The 17,900-nt window shown below is 47.3% G+C and overlaps 1 protein-coding gene across 2 annotated transcripts in view; it reads right to left on the reverse strand.

The window, feature by feature from the left end:
* Positions 1–17,900, reverse strand: part of CAMK2A (calcium/calmodulin dependent protein kinase II alpha) — a 602,280-nt gene that overhangs the window by 84,837 nt on the left and 499,543 nt on the right. The window contains exons 13-14 of one of the 2 annotated variants that reach the window (XM_078653588.1): positions 7,851–7,891; positions 2,459–2,491 (exon numbers count right to left, since the gene is read on the reverse strand). In XM_078653588.1, coding sequence (XP_078509714.1) covers positions 2,459–2,491; positions 7,851–7,891 — 74 coding nt within the window. The remainder of the gene's footprint in view (positions 1–2,458; positions 2,492–7,850; positions 7,892–17,900) is intronic. The other variant, XM_078653589.1, reaches the window with a different exon arrangement.

Genomic DNA, 17,900 nt, shown 5'->3' on the forward strand with positions numbered 1-17,900 from the left:
TTCAATCACACCTCCTGCCTCCCCCAGGGATGGCCCCACTCCCCGCCGGTCATCTGGAAACCTGGCGGCAAGACTTCAAAGGGGGCAAGACACCAGCTGGGAGGAAGCCCGCAATCAGCACTGGGGCAGCAGAGACCCGCCTGCGACAGCTCAGGACTTCAAAGGAAAAAGGACTATAACTGGTGGGCCCATCTGCTTCGAGGGGGTTGTTGTTGATGCTGTCGTCCGAGAGAGCCCTGCTGACCTGGTTGGGGCTCATCCTGTGTTTGACCTGAAGGACATCTCCCCTGGGACCCGGAACGAGCCCTGCTGACTTAGTCGCGGCTCGTCCGATTGGGATCCGAAGAATTGGACTCGTGGCACCCGGAGTGAGCCCTGCTGATTTGGTCGCGGCTCCACTCACCCCTAAGGACGCTCTGTTTTCCCTGCTCGAGCCCTGCTGACCTGGTCGCACCTCGAGCCTGATACTGGCACGTATCTGGTCCTAGAAGGAACGCTGCAGGCCACAGAGTGCGCGCTGTACACTGGGTACGCCCCGCACTGAAGCCACCATTGTGTCTCGCGGCTCGAGTAGTGCAAGCCGAGCCAGCGGTACGACACGTACTTGCCGCGTGAAAGGATCACCGAGACCACAGAGTGCGAGCCGTACACTGGGTACGCCCCGCACTGAAGCCCCCATCGTGTCCCGCGGTTCGAGGAGTACGAGCTGAGCCAGCGGTACGACACGTACTTGCCTCTTGGAAGGATCGACGAGACCACGGAGAGCGAGCCGTACGCTGGGTACGCAACGCACTGGAGGTATCAGCGTAGCAAGCGGCTCGAGGATTGAGAGCCATACGCTTGGTACGCCCCGCTTCGGCCATCCAACAATCATCCCCGTGGCTCGAGGATTGAGAGCCGGCAGCGTCCCCGCTACTCTTCACGGCTCAGAAGAACCGAGCCCAACGTTGGGTACCTCATGCCCGGGTGCTGGCGACCCCCTCTCCTTTTGGACTGTGAGTACGGCCAACACTTCTACCAAAGAAACCCCCTGAACTGTCCCTTAGTCCCCACATGCCTGGGGAAGTCCCATCCCCCCACCTGATTGTATAGTACATTCTTGGACAGTGCAAGCCTGATTATATTTGTGATATAAAGAACCCTTTTATTCGTATCATTAACTGGTGTGGTGTCCCTTTTTGGTGTGGTGAGACCTTACTGTACACAACTATAAATGCCTAACCCCCCCCTCTGAGGGTCAGACTCCAAATGCTCAGCAACGTTCCTGGAGGAGGTGGGTCCCTGGGTGGCCAGAGGTAACTACCCCTGCCATCCAGAGAGCCTCCCCTTCCAACAGTGACCACAATATCACATCTGGCCCCAACGATGCTGATGACGCCATGCGGAAACGAACTGAGTCACCCTATCTGTCCTGCTTGTCCAAAACTTTCCGGATCCAGTCTGATGCCTTGGAGATTCAAAGGTAAGGAATCTGCAGCTAAAAGTCTCTATCAGATTTGGTATGTTTAAAGTACTAAATGAGGATGATTGTGAGTCTTATTTTGGAGCATTTTGGCTAACGAATGAGTAATATTTCTAAATTATGCAAATCCTGATTCTTCAAACAGGACTGTTTGGTGTACTGTTTGGTTCACTATTTCTACTGCGCAGAATTATTTCACAAAGACAACTTTAATGTATTGCCACTGAGTACATGACACAACAAACATGTAACGCGACAAACATGCAGGGAATAAATAGGGGATATTGCGAGTCTTACATTTTAAATATTTTGTTCACAAATTGAGTGAGGTTTTAGGGACCTAGAAAAGGAATTTGTTTTAGTGTTGTATTCTCAGTTTGCTATATTTTATGCAAACATTTTAATATTCTCATATTGGTTGAAAACTCCTGCTATTTTAAAATTGTAAATCTATATTATTCTATTCTTTGGTTAGTCTATTGTAACAATGTAATCATGTTACTCAAGTACCAATTAAATTAACCCTTTAATGAAAGCAATTTAACTTTGCAAAACTGTATTTTTTCAATGACACTGAGTCATAACTGTGGTGAAAGGTTGCATGTGATAGCATCAGCCAATCCTGACTTTATAGCTAAGAGCATTTTTCAGCCGATACATACTATGTTTAAATTGAAACTGTAAGTCCCAAAATGCAATGCAGTGACGGTTAAAAAGGCCGGGGGCATGAAAGTATAACTCACTGCATGAGACAATCTATAATGAGTACGTGATTTAAAAGTCCAAGGTGTAGGCTAATATCTTGGTGCATTATGTCCCGGTGTTCCACTATCACTGATCTGTATGGGCATCATTTGCCTATGAGGGAGGACTTCCTGTCCCATCATTCAAGGGACTGAGAACAGGCTGTCACTTGATGCCTAGCCAGCCTGGTTTAGATGCTGGCTGTACCCCGGTCCAGGTAGACCGGCTCTGTAGTAGACAAAAAACACTCACCATTAACTGGACACTGGAACTGGACTTTCTTTTCTGGAAAAACAAGGAGAACAGATAGGAAAGCAGAGTGAGAGAGGCAGCGGGTGGCACAGGGAGAGGCAGCGAGCACAAGAAAGGCAAGAGGAAAGATAAAGTAAACGCAAGGTAGAGAGAGAGAGAGAGAGAAAACTTGAGAAAAGAAGAGGGAGAGATGGTGCGGGTGAGAAAGAAAGGAGATATACAGAAGCGAGCTGGACAAAGTGAGAACGAGAGGTGTTATAAAGCAACACTGCGAGACTGAAAGTAATGGAGAGAAAGAGTTGACCATACAGCAAGCAGATGAAACACTGAGAAAGACAGGAAGGAAGAAAGATAGAAAAAAGAAGAAAGAAAAAGAGTGAATAAGAAACAGAAATTTTGGGTAGAGAGATAATGAGGGAAAAAGAGTAGAGAAAGACAAAGATGTGTGGAGGAGTCAGGGCGAAAAGGAGAGAACCAGAAAAGAGAAGGAGTCGGAGATCAGCAGAGAAAGAGAGATGTGTAGGATTGACAAAGTAGTACAAAGAGAGAAAAATTGAGAGTGAGTGATGGGAAAGAGAGAGAGAGAGAGAGAGGGGGTCAGAAAACATGAGAAGGTTGAACAATAGCAGGGCAAAGAAGACAGCAGCAGCAACGTCACAAGGGAGGGAGGAAGGAAGGAAGGAAGGAAGGAAGGAAGGAAGGAAGGAAGGAAGGAAGGAAGGAAGGAAGGAAGGAAGGAAGGAAGGAAGGAAGGAAGGAAGGAAGGAAGGAAGGAAGGGAGGAAGGAAAGGAAGGAAGGAAGGAAGGAAGGAACAAACACTAGGGGCACAGTAGAAGAAACAGCGTAGAAGAAAGAGGGTGAGAGAAGGGAGTTGGAAGAATTAGTGAGAAGAGATCTGAATAAAGGGAACAGTGTATCAGAGAGAACAGTTTAGACAGGGAAAATAGTAGAAGAGTGATGAAGAGAGCAGAGACAGAATGATAGAAAAAGAGAGGAATGGAGCAGTGAAGAATCAAAGAGAATAAGGCAGGAACATGCAGCACAGCAAAGAGAATACTAGAGTGAAAAACAAGCCGTGTTGGAAAGAGCAGACGGGCAGGCGTAGGAAGAAAGCAGAAAATGGAAGACAGAAGGAAAGAAAAAAGAGACAAGCGGAGAGGAAAGGAACCGAGTGAACGAGATCACAAATGGAAATATATCTGCTTAGAGGAAAAGCGAGGCAAAAGAAGGAAGAGGCAGAGAGGAAAAAGCGAAAAACTGGGTAAGTGGGAAGCAAATAAACGAACAAGGGAGACAAGAAAGAATAAGACAGAAAGAGAAGAAGACGTGAGGGGAGCAGCAGAGGAGAAAAGAACAGACAGAGGGGAAGAGGGCAGTAGGTGGGCAGGGAACAGCAAAGGGCGTAAGCAAGCCAAAGGGAGGAGAGAAAGCAGAAGAGTAAGTGGGGGGATTAGCACCACGTCGAGGACGAGACATAGAAATGGCAGAGAATGAAGCAGGGAACCAGACAACACACGAGAGAGCCCAGACTACACAACACAGTGAGAATTCCCGGTGGAGGGTGAGCAGCAGTGGAAGGAGGTTGCAGGCAGTGGGGTGGCTGAATCAGCGAGTAGTGAGGTGACTAAGGCAGCAAGCAGTGTGGTGATTGAGGCAGTGAGCAGTGATGTGACTGCACCAGTGAGCAGTGTTTTGATTGTAGTAGTTAATAATTTAACTATTAATGTAGTGAAAAGTGAGTTGAATGCGCCAGCGTGCAGTGTGGTGACTGAAGCATCAAGAATGCGGTGATTGAGGTAGTAAGCAAGAGATGCTAATGAGGTGACAGAGGCAGGTAGCAGTGCAGAGATTGAGGTAGCGAGCAGTGCGATGTCTGAAGTAGTGAGCAGTAGAGTTATTGATGGAGCGAGAAGTGAGGTGGCTGAGGCAGCTAGCAGTGTGGTAGCTGAGGCAGCGAGTAGTGTGTTGGCTGAGGCAGCGAGCAGTGTGGTGGCTGAGGCATCGAGCAGTGTGGTGGCTGTGGCAGCGAGCAGTGGGGTGGCTGAGGCAGCGAGAAGTGAGGTGACTGAGGCATCGAGCAGTGTGGTGACTGAGGCAGCGAGCAGTGTGTTGGCTGAGGCAGCGAGCAGTGTGGGGGCTGAGGCAGCGAGCAGTGTGGTGGCTGAGGCATCGAACAGTGTGTTGGCTGAGGCAGCGAGCAGTGTGGTTACTGAGGCATCGAGCGGTGTGGTGGCTGAGGCAGCGAGCAGTGTGGTGACTGAGGCATCGAGCAGTGTGGTGGCTGAGGTAGCGAGCAGTGTGGTGACTGAGGCACTGAGCAGTGTGGTGACTGAGGCACTGAGCAGTGTGGTGACTGAGGCATCGAGCAGTGTGGTGGCTGAGGCAGCGAGCAGTGTGGTGGCTGAGGCAGCGAGAAGTGAGGTGACTGTGGCAGCGAGCAGTGTGGTGACTGAGGCAGCCAGCAGTGTGGTGACTGAGGCAGCCAGCAATGTGCTGACTGAGGCAGCGAGAAGTGAGGTGACTGTGGCAGTGAGCAGTGTGCTGACTGAGGTAGCGAGAAGTGAGGTGACTGAGGTAGCGAGAAGTGAGGTGACTGTGGCAGCGAGCAGTGTGGTGACTGAGGCAGCGAGCAGTGTGGTGACTGAGGCAGCGAGCAGTGTGGTGGCTGAGGCAGCGAGCAGTGTGGTGGCTGAAGCAGAGAGCAGTGTGGTGGCTGAGACAGCGAGCAGTGTGGTGGCTGAGACAGCGAGCAGTGTGGTGGCTGAGACAGCGAGCAGAGTGGTGGATGAGGCAGCGAGCAGTGTGGTGGCTGTGGCAGCGAGCAGTGTGGTGGCTGAGGCAGCGAGCAGTGTGATGGCTGAGGCAGCGAGCAGTGTGGTGGCTGTGGCAGCGAGCAGTGTGGTGGCTGAGGCAGCGAGAAGTGAGGTGACTGTGGCAGCGAGCAGTGTGGTGACTGAGGCAGCCAGCAGTGTGGTGGCTGAGGCAGCGAGCAGTGTGATGGCTGAGGCAGCGAGCAGTGTGGTGGCTGTGGCAGCGAGCAGTGTGGTGGCTGAGGCAGCGAGAAGTGAGATGACGTGGCAGCGAGCAGTGTGGTGACTGAGGCAGCCAGCAGTGTGGTGACTGAGGCAGCCAGCACTGTGGTGGCTGAGGCAGCGAGAAGTGAGGTGACTGTGGCAGCGAGCAGTGTGGTGACTGAGGCAGCCAGCAGTGTGGTGGCTGAGGCAGCGAGCAGTGTGATGGCTGAGGCAGCGAGCAGTGTGGTGGCTGTGGCAGCGAGCAGTGGGTGGCTGAGGCAGCGAGAAGTGAGGTGATGTGGCAGCGAGCAGTGTGGTGACTGAGGCAGCCAGCAGTGTGGTGACTGAGGCAGGGAGCAGTTGGTGAATGAGACAGGGAGCACTGCAGTGACTGAGGCAGCGAGCAGTTGGTGACTAAGGCAGCGAGCAGTGTGATGACTGAGGCAGTGGGACGTGAGGTGACGGTGGCAGCGAGCACTGCAGTGACTGAGGTAGTAAATGATAATGCATTGATGCAGCAGCAAAATAGGTTGCTGTGGCAACGAGCATAGTGGTGACTGAGGCAGCGAGCAGTGTGATGACTGAGGCAGTGAGCAGTGTGGTGACTGAGGCAGTGCAAAGTGAGGTGACTGTGGCAGCGAGAAGTGTTGTGGCTGAGGCCGCGAGCACTGCAGTGACTGAGGTAGTAAATGATAGATGCATTGATGCAGCAGTAAAATAGGTGTCTGTGGCAATGAGCATAGTGGTGACTGAGGCAGCGAGCAGTGTGGTGACTGACGCATCGAGCACTGCGGTGACTGAGGCAGCGAGCAGTGGGGTGACTGAGGCAGCGAGAAGTGAGATGACTGTGGCAGCGAGCAGTGTGGTGACTGAGGCAGTGAGAAGTGAGGTGACTGTGGCAGCGAGAAGTGAGGTGACTGTGGCAGCGAGCAGTGTGGTGACTGAGTTAGTAAACAATAAGTGCAATGATACAGCAGCAAAATAGGTTACTGTGGCAATGAGCATAGTGGTAAATGAGGCAGCGAGCAGTGAGGTGGCTGAGGTAGTGAGTGGTAAAAGTATTGATGTAGCAAGAATGGAGGTGCTTGAGGCAGCGTTCAATAGGGTGATGGAGGCTACGAGCAGCAGCAGTGAAGGACTTGGTTCTTGCCAGCAGTGCAGGGGGTGTGGCTGCAGAAAGGCTGTGACTGAGGAGCAGGTGGACTGTATTTAGCAAACAGTGAATGATAGGCACAGCAGGCAATGCAGTGAATAAGACAGCTTACAATGGGTGATGTAGGCAGAAGGCTGTGGTGTCACTGGTGCAGCTGGCAGAAGGGTGCCTCAGTCGGCGAGCAGTGTGTTGATGGTGGCAACGGGTGGTGAGTCGCTTAAGGCAGCAGGCCATGCCATGGTTGAGGTAGCAGACAATGGGTTGATCAAGAAGGCAGATGGAGGTGAATGAGGCAGCAGGCCGTGGGGTGGGTGAGACAGCGAGCAGTGGGGTGAGTAAGGCAGCAGGCGCTCTGTCGATGAGATGGAAAGGCTCCAATGGAACCTGCTAGATCCCACTGCAGTGGCTGCTAAGAATGACCCAATGTTACATTCAATTTTTCGTACAAGAGAGGCACCCCAAGCCTCCCAGGTGACACGGCCCAAAGAGTCAGGTCAATAACGTGAACATGCACTTGTCGTCATGTACTTCACAGGCATCATTTCCGGTCATAAACTTAACTCACGCGATCCGGAAGTTCTATGTCCACCACCGGGAATGGGCACAGACCAGTAACAAAGCAAGGGAGCACCTCGTATGGGCCGCTGGTGCCCACACGTGCCTAGAGAAAAGGTCATGTTGTTTAACTGGATCTTGAGAGCAGGGCCTGACACCATGCTCGGAGACTTGTCTCTCTTGGGCCTACCTGTGAGGGTCAGGTCAAGAGGTAAATGTCAGGCCTTGAAACCAGGCTCTGGTGCCATTTCTGGCGGTCAGAATCTGGAATCAAGCCACGGGCATCTCACTGTTGCCAAACACGTGTTGAGGTGGCAGGTTCCAGAAGCAGGCCAAACATGGCTGTTCGAGCTGGGTCTAGGAACCAGACCAGAGGCTGAAGTCAAATCCTGTAGCCCAGATGCACTGTGAGTCACACAAAAGACATCCTAGAACCAAGCCTATGGAATACTGCCAGGCCATGTAAGGTGCGGTTCAATAGTTTCAAACCCAACCAAAGCAGCAGGAGGCAGTAAAGCTGAACTCTAGAAAAATACATAGAGACTGACTCTTGCCTCATGCACCGGGGCAAAAAGTGTCCCTGGAACAAGAAAAATGGCTGAAACTAGACATGCAAAGAGCATACGGAGTGACCAAGCCGTAGGCACCGGTGGCGCCGGCTAAACTTACCTTCACGCCATCGTTCTTCTTGTTGCTGCCGCCTTTTCCTCCTAAAGAGAGAAGGTAGAGGGTTAGCAGGGCCAGGGAGGGCACGAGGACACACAGGATCAGCACCAGCATGGGCAGGGTGACATGGGCATTCAACTGCAGGGCTGGCTCTGGTGGGGGCCGGGGGTTACGGGCATGGTCTCCGGCGGGTGCCTGCATGCCTTCCTAAGTGCAGCTCCTGTAGGCAGCTTTGGCAACGCAAGAGGTCCCCTTCTACGCCCTCTGCTGGCGCTCCCTGAGCCCTGTCACTCTGGATGCTGCTTAGGCCGCCAACCCATCTCGTTTGCACCTCTCTCCAGCTATCACCAGTGCGTGGCCAGCAGGTGGTGGTCGGCCATGGTTGTGGAAAGTTTCTATTTCTTTGAGCGGGGTTGCAGCAGACTGAGGCAAGCTGGCCCCCTTGTCGTCCCACGCCTTCAGGAGGGAGGCACGGCCTGCGGGGTGCTCTTGTGATCCAGGGCCCACCTCCTCTACTGTCATGAGTAACCTTATCGGTCAGAATAGATTCCTTCCATTGTTTGTCTTGGTAGCGGCAACAGCACCGCATTCGCCAGCGGCCTTTCTAGTTCCTTCACTTTCTTGTTTTATCGCATGCTCTCCCCGTTTCCGTGTTCCTTACCCAATTTTCTCTCTTCTCGGTCGTTCTCTTTCTCATCCTTTTTCCTGACTCCTTTCCCTTGTAATTGTTAATTGACATTTCTTTATTTGTCTTACTTTATACCCTTCCACACTTACTCACGTCTTTACTTTGTACTTCCGCCTTTCTCCATTCCCTCATTCCTTCGTTTCTCCCTTCCTTTGTTCATTATATCCTTTCTTCCTGCCTTGTTTCTCCCATCCTTTCCTGTATTATCTATTTCTTCTTTCCAAACATCTTTTCTTTCCTTCTTTCTTCTGTTCTTCATTCGTTCCTGTACTACTCATTTCCTTTTCTTTCTTCCTCCATTTTATCTTCCACTATTGCTTCTTTTCTCTCGTTCCCCATCCCACTCCCTCCTTACCAACTTTTTCTCTCCCAGTCTCCCACGCTCTTCTCGTCTTTTAATGTCTCTCTCTGTCTTTCCTTCTTTAATGTTTTTTTCTTGTTTTCTTTCTTCTCCCGCCTCAGGTTACCTCGTTCTCTCTGCCTGTAACACCACACCCGTCTTCGCCTCTTTCTCTCTTATGTTGTTTTGTGAGTCTCCCCTTACAAATTCACATTTCTGTCGCCGCGGCTCTGTGCGCCTATCCTCCCCCACCCCTTCTCTCTTCCATGCCCTCTCTAAATTTAGTGCCAACCGCTGAAGGTCAAGTGATACCATCTCTGCACCAGACAGCTGCAAGCCACTTTTCAAAGAGGCTGATAAACAATGGTCCATTGCTTTAATCCCACCTGTCAAGCTCTAAAAGGCGCCCCCACCCCTGTCCTTGAGTTGGGGAAGTTTGACACTCAAGTGAAAGGAACGAAAGCCTAATATGAAACTAGAAAATTGGTAGGTAGCAAAGTGACTGCAACAGAAACATTTTAAAAACGATCTCTTTAGAATGACATTCCATCTACGTTTTAAAAAAAAGCAGCACTCCACAAAGTTATGCAAGCACAAGTCGTACCGGGGAAAAAGAAAGGGCATTTAAGGACAGGGAAGCTTAGCTGGGCTTCCAGAACTTACTCTAAGATAAGATGGCATATCCAATTCAGGTAGAGTCACAGGCTGCCAGCTGGTCATCCAAGGAACCCATGCTGCCCATATGCAGTTGCCCACACTCATCTTTTTCAACCAATGGAATGAAAAAGCCCCACTCACCTGTAAAGTTACCAATTGAGTATGTGTAATGTTGCCTGTCAAGCCATTGTGTTCGGGACTAATTCCTCACCATCACAGGGAACCTCAGCCACCAGGAATCGCAAAACTGGAATACGACGTGTCCAACTATTTACTAGGGCCCCACCCCTATCGGCACCTATGTGAGTGTCCAGTTAACCACAGGCTCAAATTATGCACCGAGAAAAAGGCATTTAACTAGCTGTTTAGTGAGGGTAGCCAGAGATAATTCATGTTACTTCTCCAAATGTAGGAAGGCAAAAAAATCAAGACAATTATTCATCAGCAATGGGCTTTGTGAGGCTAGTGCACTGATTGGGCCCTGAATAATAAAGGCAACTGCAGTAGAGTCTGAGAGCACCACAGAACCCCTGATAACCCTCCAACCACTGCTTGCTGCATGGTAGAGATTCATCTAAATTTGGCTTCCATGACTGGCTCTTCTCCCTGAAACAGTGAGCTGACCCGCGATGCTGATGTCCTGAGTGACTGCTGTTAAAGTGCCTGCTGCCCCTCCAAACTGCGCCGTTGGTATCTCTCCCCCACATTTGACACACCGTCAACTGTTCCAACTATCTGTCCCTCCCCACAGCCACCAAATAAAAGGGAGAAGACAAGCAGAAGGTGTTGCTACAGGGGTTGCTGAAGCACTCTCAAGGCTGCCTCAAGGGTGACCTGCCCTTCCACCTGCTCGCTGTTGCGGTTAGCAGAAGAGGATAAAGGTGGGGCACAACTCGTCACACTTTCGCTTAGTCTAACCACAGAAGGAAGATAACAGAGGTGCAGAAGATGCTTCAGCTAAGATCCTGGTTCCTGACATAACCAAAGAGTGGACCCAGATTGACATTGCAGCCTCTGCCCTTGCCATGAGTGCTCCAATGAGCTACCATAACCTCCCCGCACAGAGAATCTCATTTGTTGTCATCATCCAAGCAACTTCCTGGTCCCACCAGTCCGTGCCCACCAAGAATCAACAACATCCAGTAGACTCTCTTCAGAGGGTGGGCAAGGAGTCTGTACTCTGCAAGGCAGGCTAAACAAGAAGGCTGAAGGGGAGCCAGTCCTTTAAGATCCAGCTGCAGGGAGAGCTGGTCAAGCCAGATGTGAGATACTTTAGATTTGAGTTAACTAGGTATCTAGATGTTTCCTTTCAGAGGTTGCTCACCTCTGTATTCAAGGAAGGACTGAGACAACGAACATGATGATGGGCTAACTCTAGAGAAAACATGCATGAGAATTGAAGGAAGGCAATAAGACTCCATTTCACTCCATTTTTGACAGTGGAAAAACGAGTGTTCTAAACGTCAAAAAGTGAAAATAGAAATCTACTGCCAGCTTCCAAAAGTAAACTTTAAGCCATTTAAATAAACTCATGTTTCTAGTTTAAAGCTTTCACCTTTTGCATATTAAATAGCAACTCTGTAATTATCTTGTTTTGTCGTATGCATTTTAAGGAGTTGCCCTTTTATTTTGTTTCCTTTTTCTTTTAGTTCAAATCAATTATTGATACATTTTCTCTTTCACAAGAGTTAGTATGAACACAAGATTAAGAGTAAAAAAGCCAACACAATACTTTCATTCTATATTATAAATGTAAAAAGAAAATTATTTTATTTTATTGATGTATTTATTTAAAGAGCTTTATATAGCGCAAACATGACTCTTTCAGATGTCACAGTGCTGTACAATGGTACACAGAAAGGTAGTTATGATAAGAGTGATAAACAAGGGGGTGAGTTATAATCAGGAGAACTGAAACCACGGGTGCAACAGGACCCATGTATTCCACACACTCCAATTTCCACTAGCAAATCTGACTCAACCCTTATCGGAAGATTTGTGTAAAATTTCCATCATAAAGAGATTATAGAGCATAATAATATGCAATAATGCAATGATTCCTTCCATATTTTTTGTTTTTACTCTTGGGTGTTACTTGTTCCAATTAAGCTAGAAGAAGCACCCCTTCCTCCTAATTGAATCGATTTAGAGTTCCAAAGTTTTTTTTTTTTTTTTTTTTTAAACCTTTATTGACGTAAAAGTGAACACTGCTATTCAGCCGAACATCCCAGGGGCACGGCAGCAAATCAAAGTCAGGACATCATGGCATATAACGAGTACATTACAGGATAAATAAGGTTTAATTTTATCGTAAGCAGGATGAAATCAAAAACATAAAAAGCTGCAATATAATATAAAGAAAGGTGGGGACCAGGTGCCGAGCCGTAAAAGATAGCCATAGAACCGGCGGGCCAGACAAGAATTCTTACAAAATGTAAGAGAACCACAATTAAAGCATGAGTACATTATCAAAGAGTCAGGATATACATGCATACAATCACTATGAATACTAATTAGAAGCCCGCCCAGGTCTTATCTACAGTGCAACAACAGCTCAGGCATAAAGTACGACAAAGCAATGAGAGCTCAAAGATCAACACAATGAACTGATCCCAGACGCAGAAAAAGAAAAAGCAAAAGGAAAACCAATAGAGCGAAGAAAAAGGGCCATAGAAACAAAAGAGGAAAAATAATCCCCCCTCCCCACCCCCCACCCGCACCCCTGCAGTTGGCTACGGCCTACCCCCCTAGCAGCGTGCCTGTCGCCCAGTATCTAAACCCGAAATATAGAAGAGAGAGAAAAATAGAAGAATAAGAAATATAACGAAAGATAAAGTAAAATGAGAGTGAGAGGGAGGAGCCAAGAGATACGAACAAACACGCCCGGCTGCGACCCTCCCCCAACCAGCAAATATTAAACGATAAGGTCAATGCAACACCATCACATATGTCAGGTATCCACGGGGGGGGGGGAAACGGGGGGGAAACAGTGTATACGTCTCACAATATCAAGAACGCAATCCAAGCACCACGGAAGTGGAAACCATCAGTCTGTCAATATTGTGTATCTCACCCCCATCCTTTCCGAACCACAGAACCAACCCAATAAAGGACTGTTTGGAGCGGGCCACCCAGTACAGTTTGATCATAGTGCCAACGAGCAGCACAACAATGGCGTAGTCGAGAGACATTAAACAAACTAATGGAATACAGGAGATCAATGAGACAAGTCAATTGCAGCAGCGACAGCAGCGCAGGCAAAGATGAGCAGGAGTTCAGTCTCGCAATTTGACAATGCGAAAGTACCCCTCCAGGATTGAAGCGCGAAGTTATCGTTGTGGAGGCAAACCACCGTTCACCACTGTTGCCAGTCCCCCAGGAAGAAGCAGGCCTCCTCGTCACGTTTAAATCCTCGAGTTCCGGATATTGAAAAACAGGAGAATCAAGAGCCACCGGTACACACAGCAACCGCAGAGCAGCGGTACCAACCCTCGGAGCAGCCGGAGGGGGAAGAGCAATGGGGGCAGCCTGACGGGAAGGGTGCATGAAGGAGCGTCGGCCCAAAATGGCGGCGGACCGCAGTGAGTCAGTAGAGGCACCGGGGGCCAAGACGACATACAAAGACCTCACGGCATCCAGGATATCACCGAGCGTGGGCTCGCGAGCACATGCCCAGGCCCCCATGCAGCACGGCCAGCAAAGGTCGTCGGTGCAAGGCGAAACACTCCCTACGATGTCGGCAGCCATCTTGTGAGTTTCGCCGCCCCGCACTCCACGCGGCCCCCAAAGCAGTCCACAAATGTAGGGCTTTACAGATCTCCGGAGGGATCCCAACAATGGCCACACTGGCACAGAAAGGGTAGATGTTCGGCAGTGGGGGGGGGCCCTCCTGCCATCCGTGGCAGGTCCCACGAGCGAGAGCCGAGCACGGAGGCCCGGGGCCGCCAGGCAGGACAAGGCGAAGGGACCCCTTCACACAGTCAGTCCCCAACACACCTCACTCCCCTCCAGCCGCACGGTCTGCAAAGCGGGGCCGGTACAGGATCACCGGGGTACACGCACAACGGCTCTCACCGGCGGTTCACTCTCTCGACCGGGGCCTGCAATCTCAGCATCGCCGGTCGGATCCCGCAGGCGAGGTCCCGGTCTCGATCTCCCGGAGGCCTCAATCTTCTCGAGGGTACAGCCGCGGATCCACAGCACACAGAGGTTTCCGGACAGAACGGTGAGTTGAAACAAATCGCAATATTTCAATTTCTGTAATGATGTATCGTCTCAGCACAGGATAAGATGCAGGATATTCGGGGTTAGCCGGAGGGCCGACGGAGCCGAGCTAAAAGGCGACCATCACGCTCGCTGGCTAGGCTCCTCCCCCCCTAGAGTTCCAAAGTTAACGCATAACTGTTGCCTATCATGACAAACTTTAGACAACACGATCTTTTATATTTAGCCTCTTTACCGATCGTTTTTAACATTTGTAATGAGGATTACTTCTGCATTTATTGCAAAACAAAAGGCTGGCAAGGATACAAAACTCAGGTAAAGCAAAACTTCCTCAAATTAAGATTTCAGAAATAAATACTTATAAATAAGATGAACATCATCACCTTTTACCTTAGTACATTTGCAAAACTGATCCTTTTGTAAAAGGTGTATTTATTTTCCCTACGAGGAGTCCAATATGTTTCCATTAGAATGGTGAATTTCAGCTAGAATTTGCAGCTCAGTCGCCGTGAGCTTCAACAAGATTCAATCGGAAAGACCTTTGCAGCGGGTAAACTTTGTCATCCTAACACATGATTTAGACTGTTAGACTATTTGGTCAAGGTTCTTCAAGATTTTGTTTTGTAAATGATGCTCACCCAGTAACAAACAAAAATATTTTAACTAGAAATTTCTTCAACTTGGACAATTCCACTCACCATATATAGGCGCTGTTACCATTATTAGTCATCAATATGCTATGCCACAGTACCATCACCTCTTTCTCTTAAACTTAACATGCACTTTGTAGATACTGCAAACCAATTGGAAATTCTGTTTTGGGCCATGGCACATCTAATTCTTACCATTCTTCACGTTTTATAGATGAAAAGTCAATTAAATCAAATAACATTTTCTCTATATTCAATTCATGTATTTCAACCTGTCACTGAGATTATTTATACCAGTTACCCATGAATGCCTCATTTGGTGTTATAGGAAGGTGCAATGAAAACTTTTCTCATCAAACCACCATCCACTTAGCAGATGCAACATATTTTAAGATGTTTGAGGTGACCTAATAAGAAAGGTTCCCTTTCGTGAGGTGCATACAGCTAATGCAATTAGTAGTCTGATTGAGTATATATACAAATATATTGGGGTGCACTACTATTAATTATGTTATTTTTTGCATTAAAAGCCAAGACTAAGCGTTACATCAATATAATTCCATTTTCATTTTTAAGAGCAACAGGTCTAATTATATGTTCACAAGGATATCAATGTCTTATGGTAATGTAATCTCTGTGGATATCATGGAATTATCCTCCTACTGAAACAGCATTACAAATATTCATGTTTAAAAGTAATTTTGGTAGAGGGTGCACCCGGGATGTTTCCTAGTGTACCCTTTACCCTAATATTAATTTCCCAAATTCATCAACGATTTCTAATAAAAACTAAATTCGACCTATTGTGGGTTGCTATGCAGAGCATCATTACAAGTGCATATACAATTTTGTACTTTTCTACATCTCCTCTCAAAATGTTACCTTAATCTAAATAATTCACGCTGCTGTTTCTTTAGGAGAAATATTTGAATTGCATTGTATTTTCAATGTTCTTTATTTTCCATTCATTATTCACATTTAAACTTACATTGTTCAGATATTTTATGGAGCCCACATTTCTCTCTAGGAATTGCTTCATTTGATAATAAGAATTGGCTATGTTTCATATAGAGTTCTTGGATTTGATGTACTTAGGTGTAATTTTTCACTCTGCTGGTGCATTCTCTGGAAGTGATATTTTTCTTAGATTAGCTTCTCAATTTTAGTGTCAGTGGAAACAATCAACTATGGGAAATGTGAAGTTGGTCTTTGAGTAAACAGTACACAAGAGAGGGAAAGCCTCACCACTGATGAAGTCCTAATGTTTTAGGAGGTCCATTAACTGGTCTCATTATATATATATCTACGGGGAAAGGAATCTGAACCCAGGTGAATCGGTGCGACCCTTACATCACATGGATATATTAGTAATATCCTCCCCCACTAGTACCAACAGTGGCATGATTCATCTTTGGATCCTCACCCACTCCACCTAGTGTGAGTGGGTGGGCTCAACGCGGTTTGTAAGCAGAGCTCTTACTTATTCCTAAGAGCAAGTTAAAAAAGCCTTCAGCATCCTTATTCTTGTTTATTAATAAGGTCCTTTAACTGAGATAAAAACAGTGTGATGTTCTATGAGTGCAATGATCCCTAATATCTTTAACTCAGTAAGGTCGGCATGTTTCAGCCTGTTACAAATGCCACTCAGGGTCAGCAGGCTTTTTTCAGGACCAACTCAATCTGTAGATTTTCTACAGACTGTGTTAAATACCAAATCCTAATGCTGGTTTACACAGTACGCTAAATATGAAGCATGCAGTCATACAGATGACATAGGACATTTTCCCTCAAGTGGTCTCTGAAATAGAAAACACCAAAGCAGTTTTGTTAAACGGTGAGTCACACCCCTAATCATGTAATTGTCTAATGCTTGTGCACACGGGGCATGCAGACACGTGAGTTTGCTCCCAGACAACATATAAGACGTATATATATATATATATATATATATATATATATATATATATATATATATATATATATATATATATATATATATATATATATATATACACACACACACACATAAAAACACATATAAATGGTAAACATAATCAAATTATAATAGCCAGTAGTGTTAGCATGGACACGCTGCTGCATTTCAAAAAGGTTTGTCATGTTTATGACACCTACATGATTCCTACAAATTGAGGCTCCATGAGGTAGTGGGGGTAGGGCGATCCCTGTCGTCCCACTCTTTAACAGAATAGAAAACACAGTATTTACCCTTTGTATCCAAAAAGAGAGGACTCAATTATCCTGTTTCCCCAGCACTTTCTACACCAAGGGACATCATCCTCCCTTGCACCTATTCAGCTCCCCGCACTCCTCTGTCAATGGCTGGCCCTGAATTGAGCTGTCATTTATGTTTAGGGAGGTGATCATGTGACCAGAGTCACAAGGTTCCTTAAGGAGGGTTTCGAGCTGGCATGCAGGACTGCTGGGATTTGTAGTCCCTACTCCCAAATTTCTCTTGGTTGCTAAAGGGTTTTGTGCTCAAACCCAATTTTGACAGATTCCGTTTACATTGTGAATTGGCCAATTTCTTTCGCAAATGATGCCTGACATTCTGGTGATATGGAGAGGGGACATGCAGACAGCCTCCGACTTCATTACTTGGCTCAACAACCAGGATAGGAACATTAAATTCTCATATACTCTCAGTAGAGAATCCCTTACATTCCTAGATGTGGATATCTTCCCCGAAAGAGGGACACTAAAGACAGATACCTACCAGAAACCCACTTCTGAGAACAGTTTGTTACGCTTTGACAGTTATAAGATAAAATATTCCTTATGGCCAATTCCTCGGCCTGCGGCGGAACTGCTGCCATATAAACGACTTTAACCTGTCAGACAAACTAAGGGCACGTAATTACCCTGACAACAATCATTCAGAAAACAACAAAAAACGAACGAGAAATAAGAATCGAGAAGCACTACTAGAAACACCAGCGAAAGAAAAAATAGAACCTTCTCTGGTTTGTGTCACCACATGCAGCATCACCTCAGAGTGCGTTAAAAAGATCATTAAACGCAATTGGCACATTCTCTAAACACAGGATCCAGACAGTGCGACTATCCCCTCTTTTCTAACAAAAGAGCAAAAAACCTGTAGGATACAATTATCCACACCAGACCCAGAGCCAAATTAAAATCAAAGAATACGATTCACAGTGCACCAGGCCTTCCAGATGTAACAGGTCACTGTGTGGTCAATGCAGGGTCTGCCACCTGACCACACCAACAAAAGAAACTGACCTAGGCTTACACACTCTTTGGCAATTTCGAAGACATACACACTGCAACACTAAACAGGTCATATACTTGATAACCTGTCCATAGCTACTCAGATATGCAGGCATGACAACTAAAAAAAAAAAGCACAAGAATCTGCGAACACAGGAGTAACATCAGGTGTAGATGCAATACCACCAAAATGGCGAACATTACATCACCGCTGGACACTCCGTAAAAGACCTCAAATGGGTTAT

This window comes from Lissotriton helveticus, chromosome 7, assembly GCF_964261635.1.
Source record: "Lissotriton helveticus chromosome 7, aLisHel1.1, whole genome shotgun sequence".
NCBI lineage: Eukaryota > Metazoa > Chordata > Amphibia > Caudata > Salamandridae > Lissotriton > Lissotriton helveticus.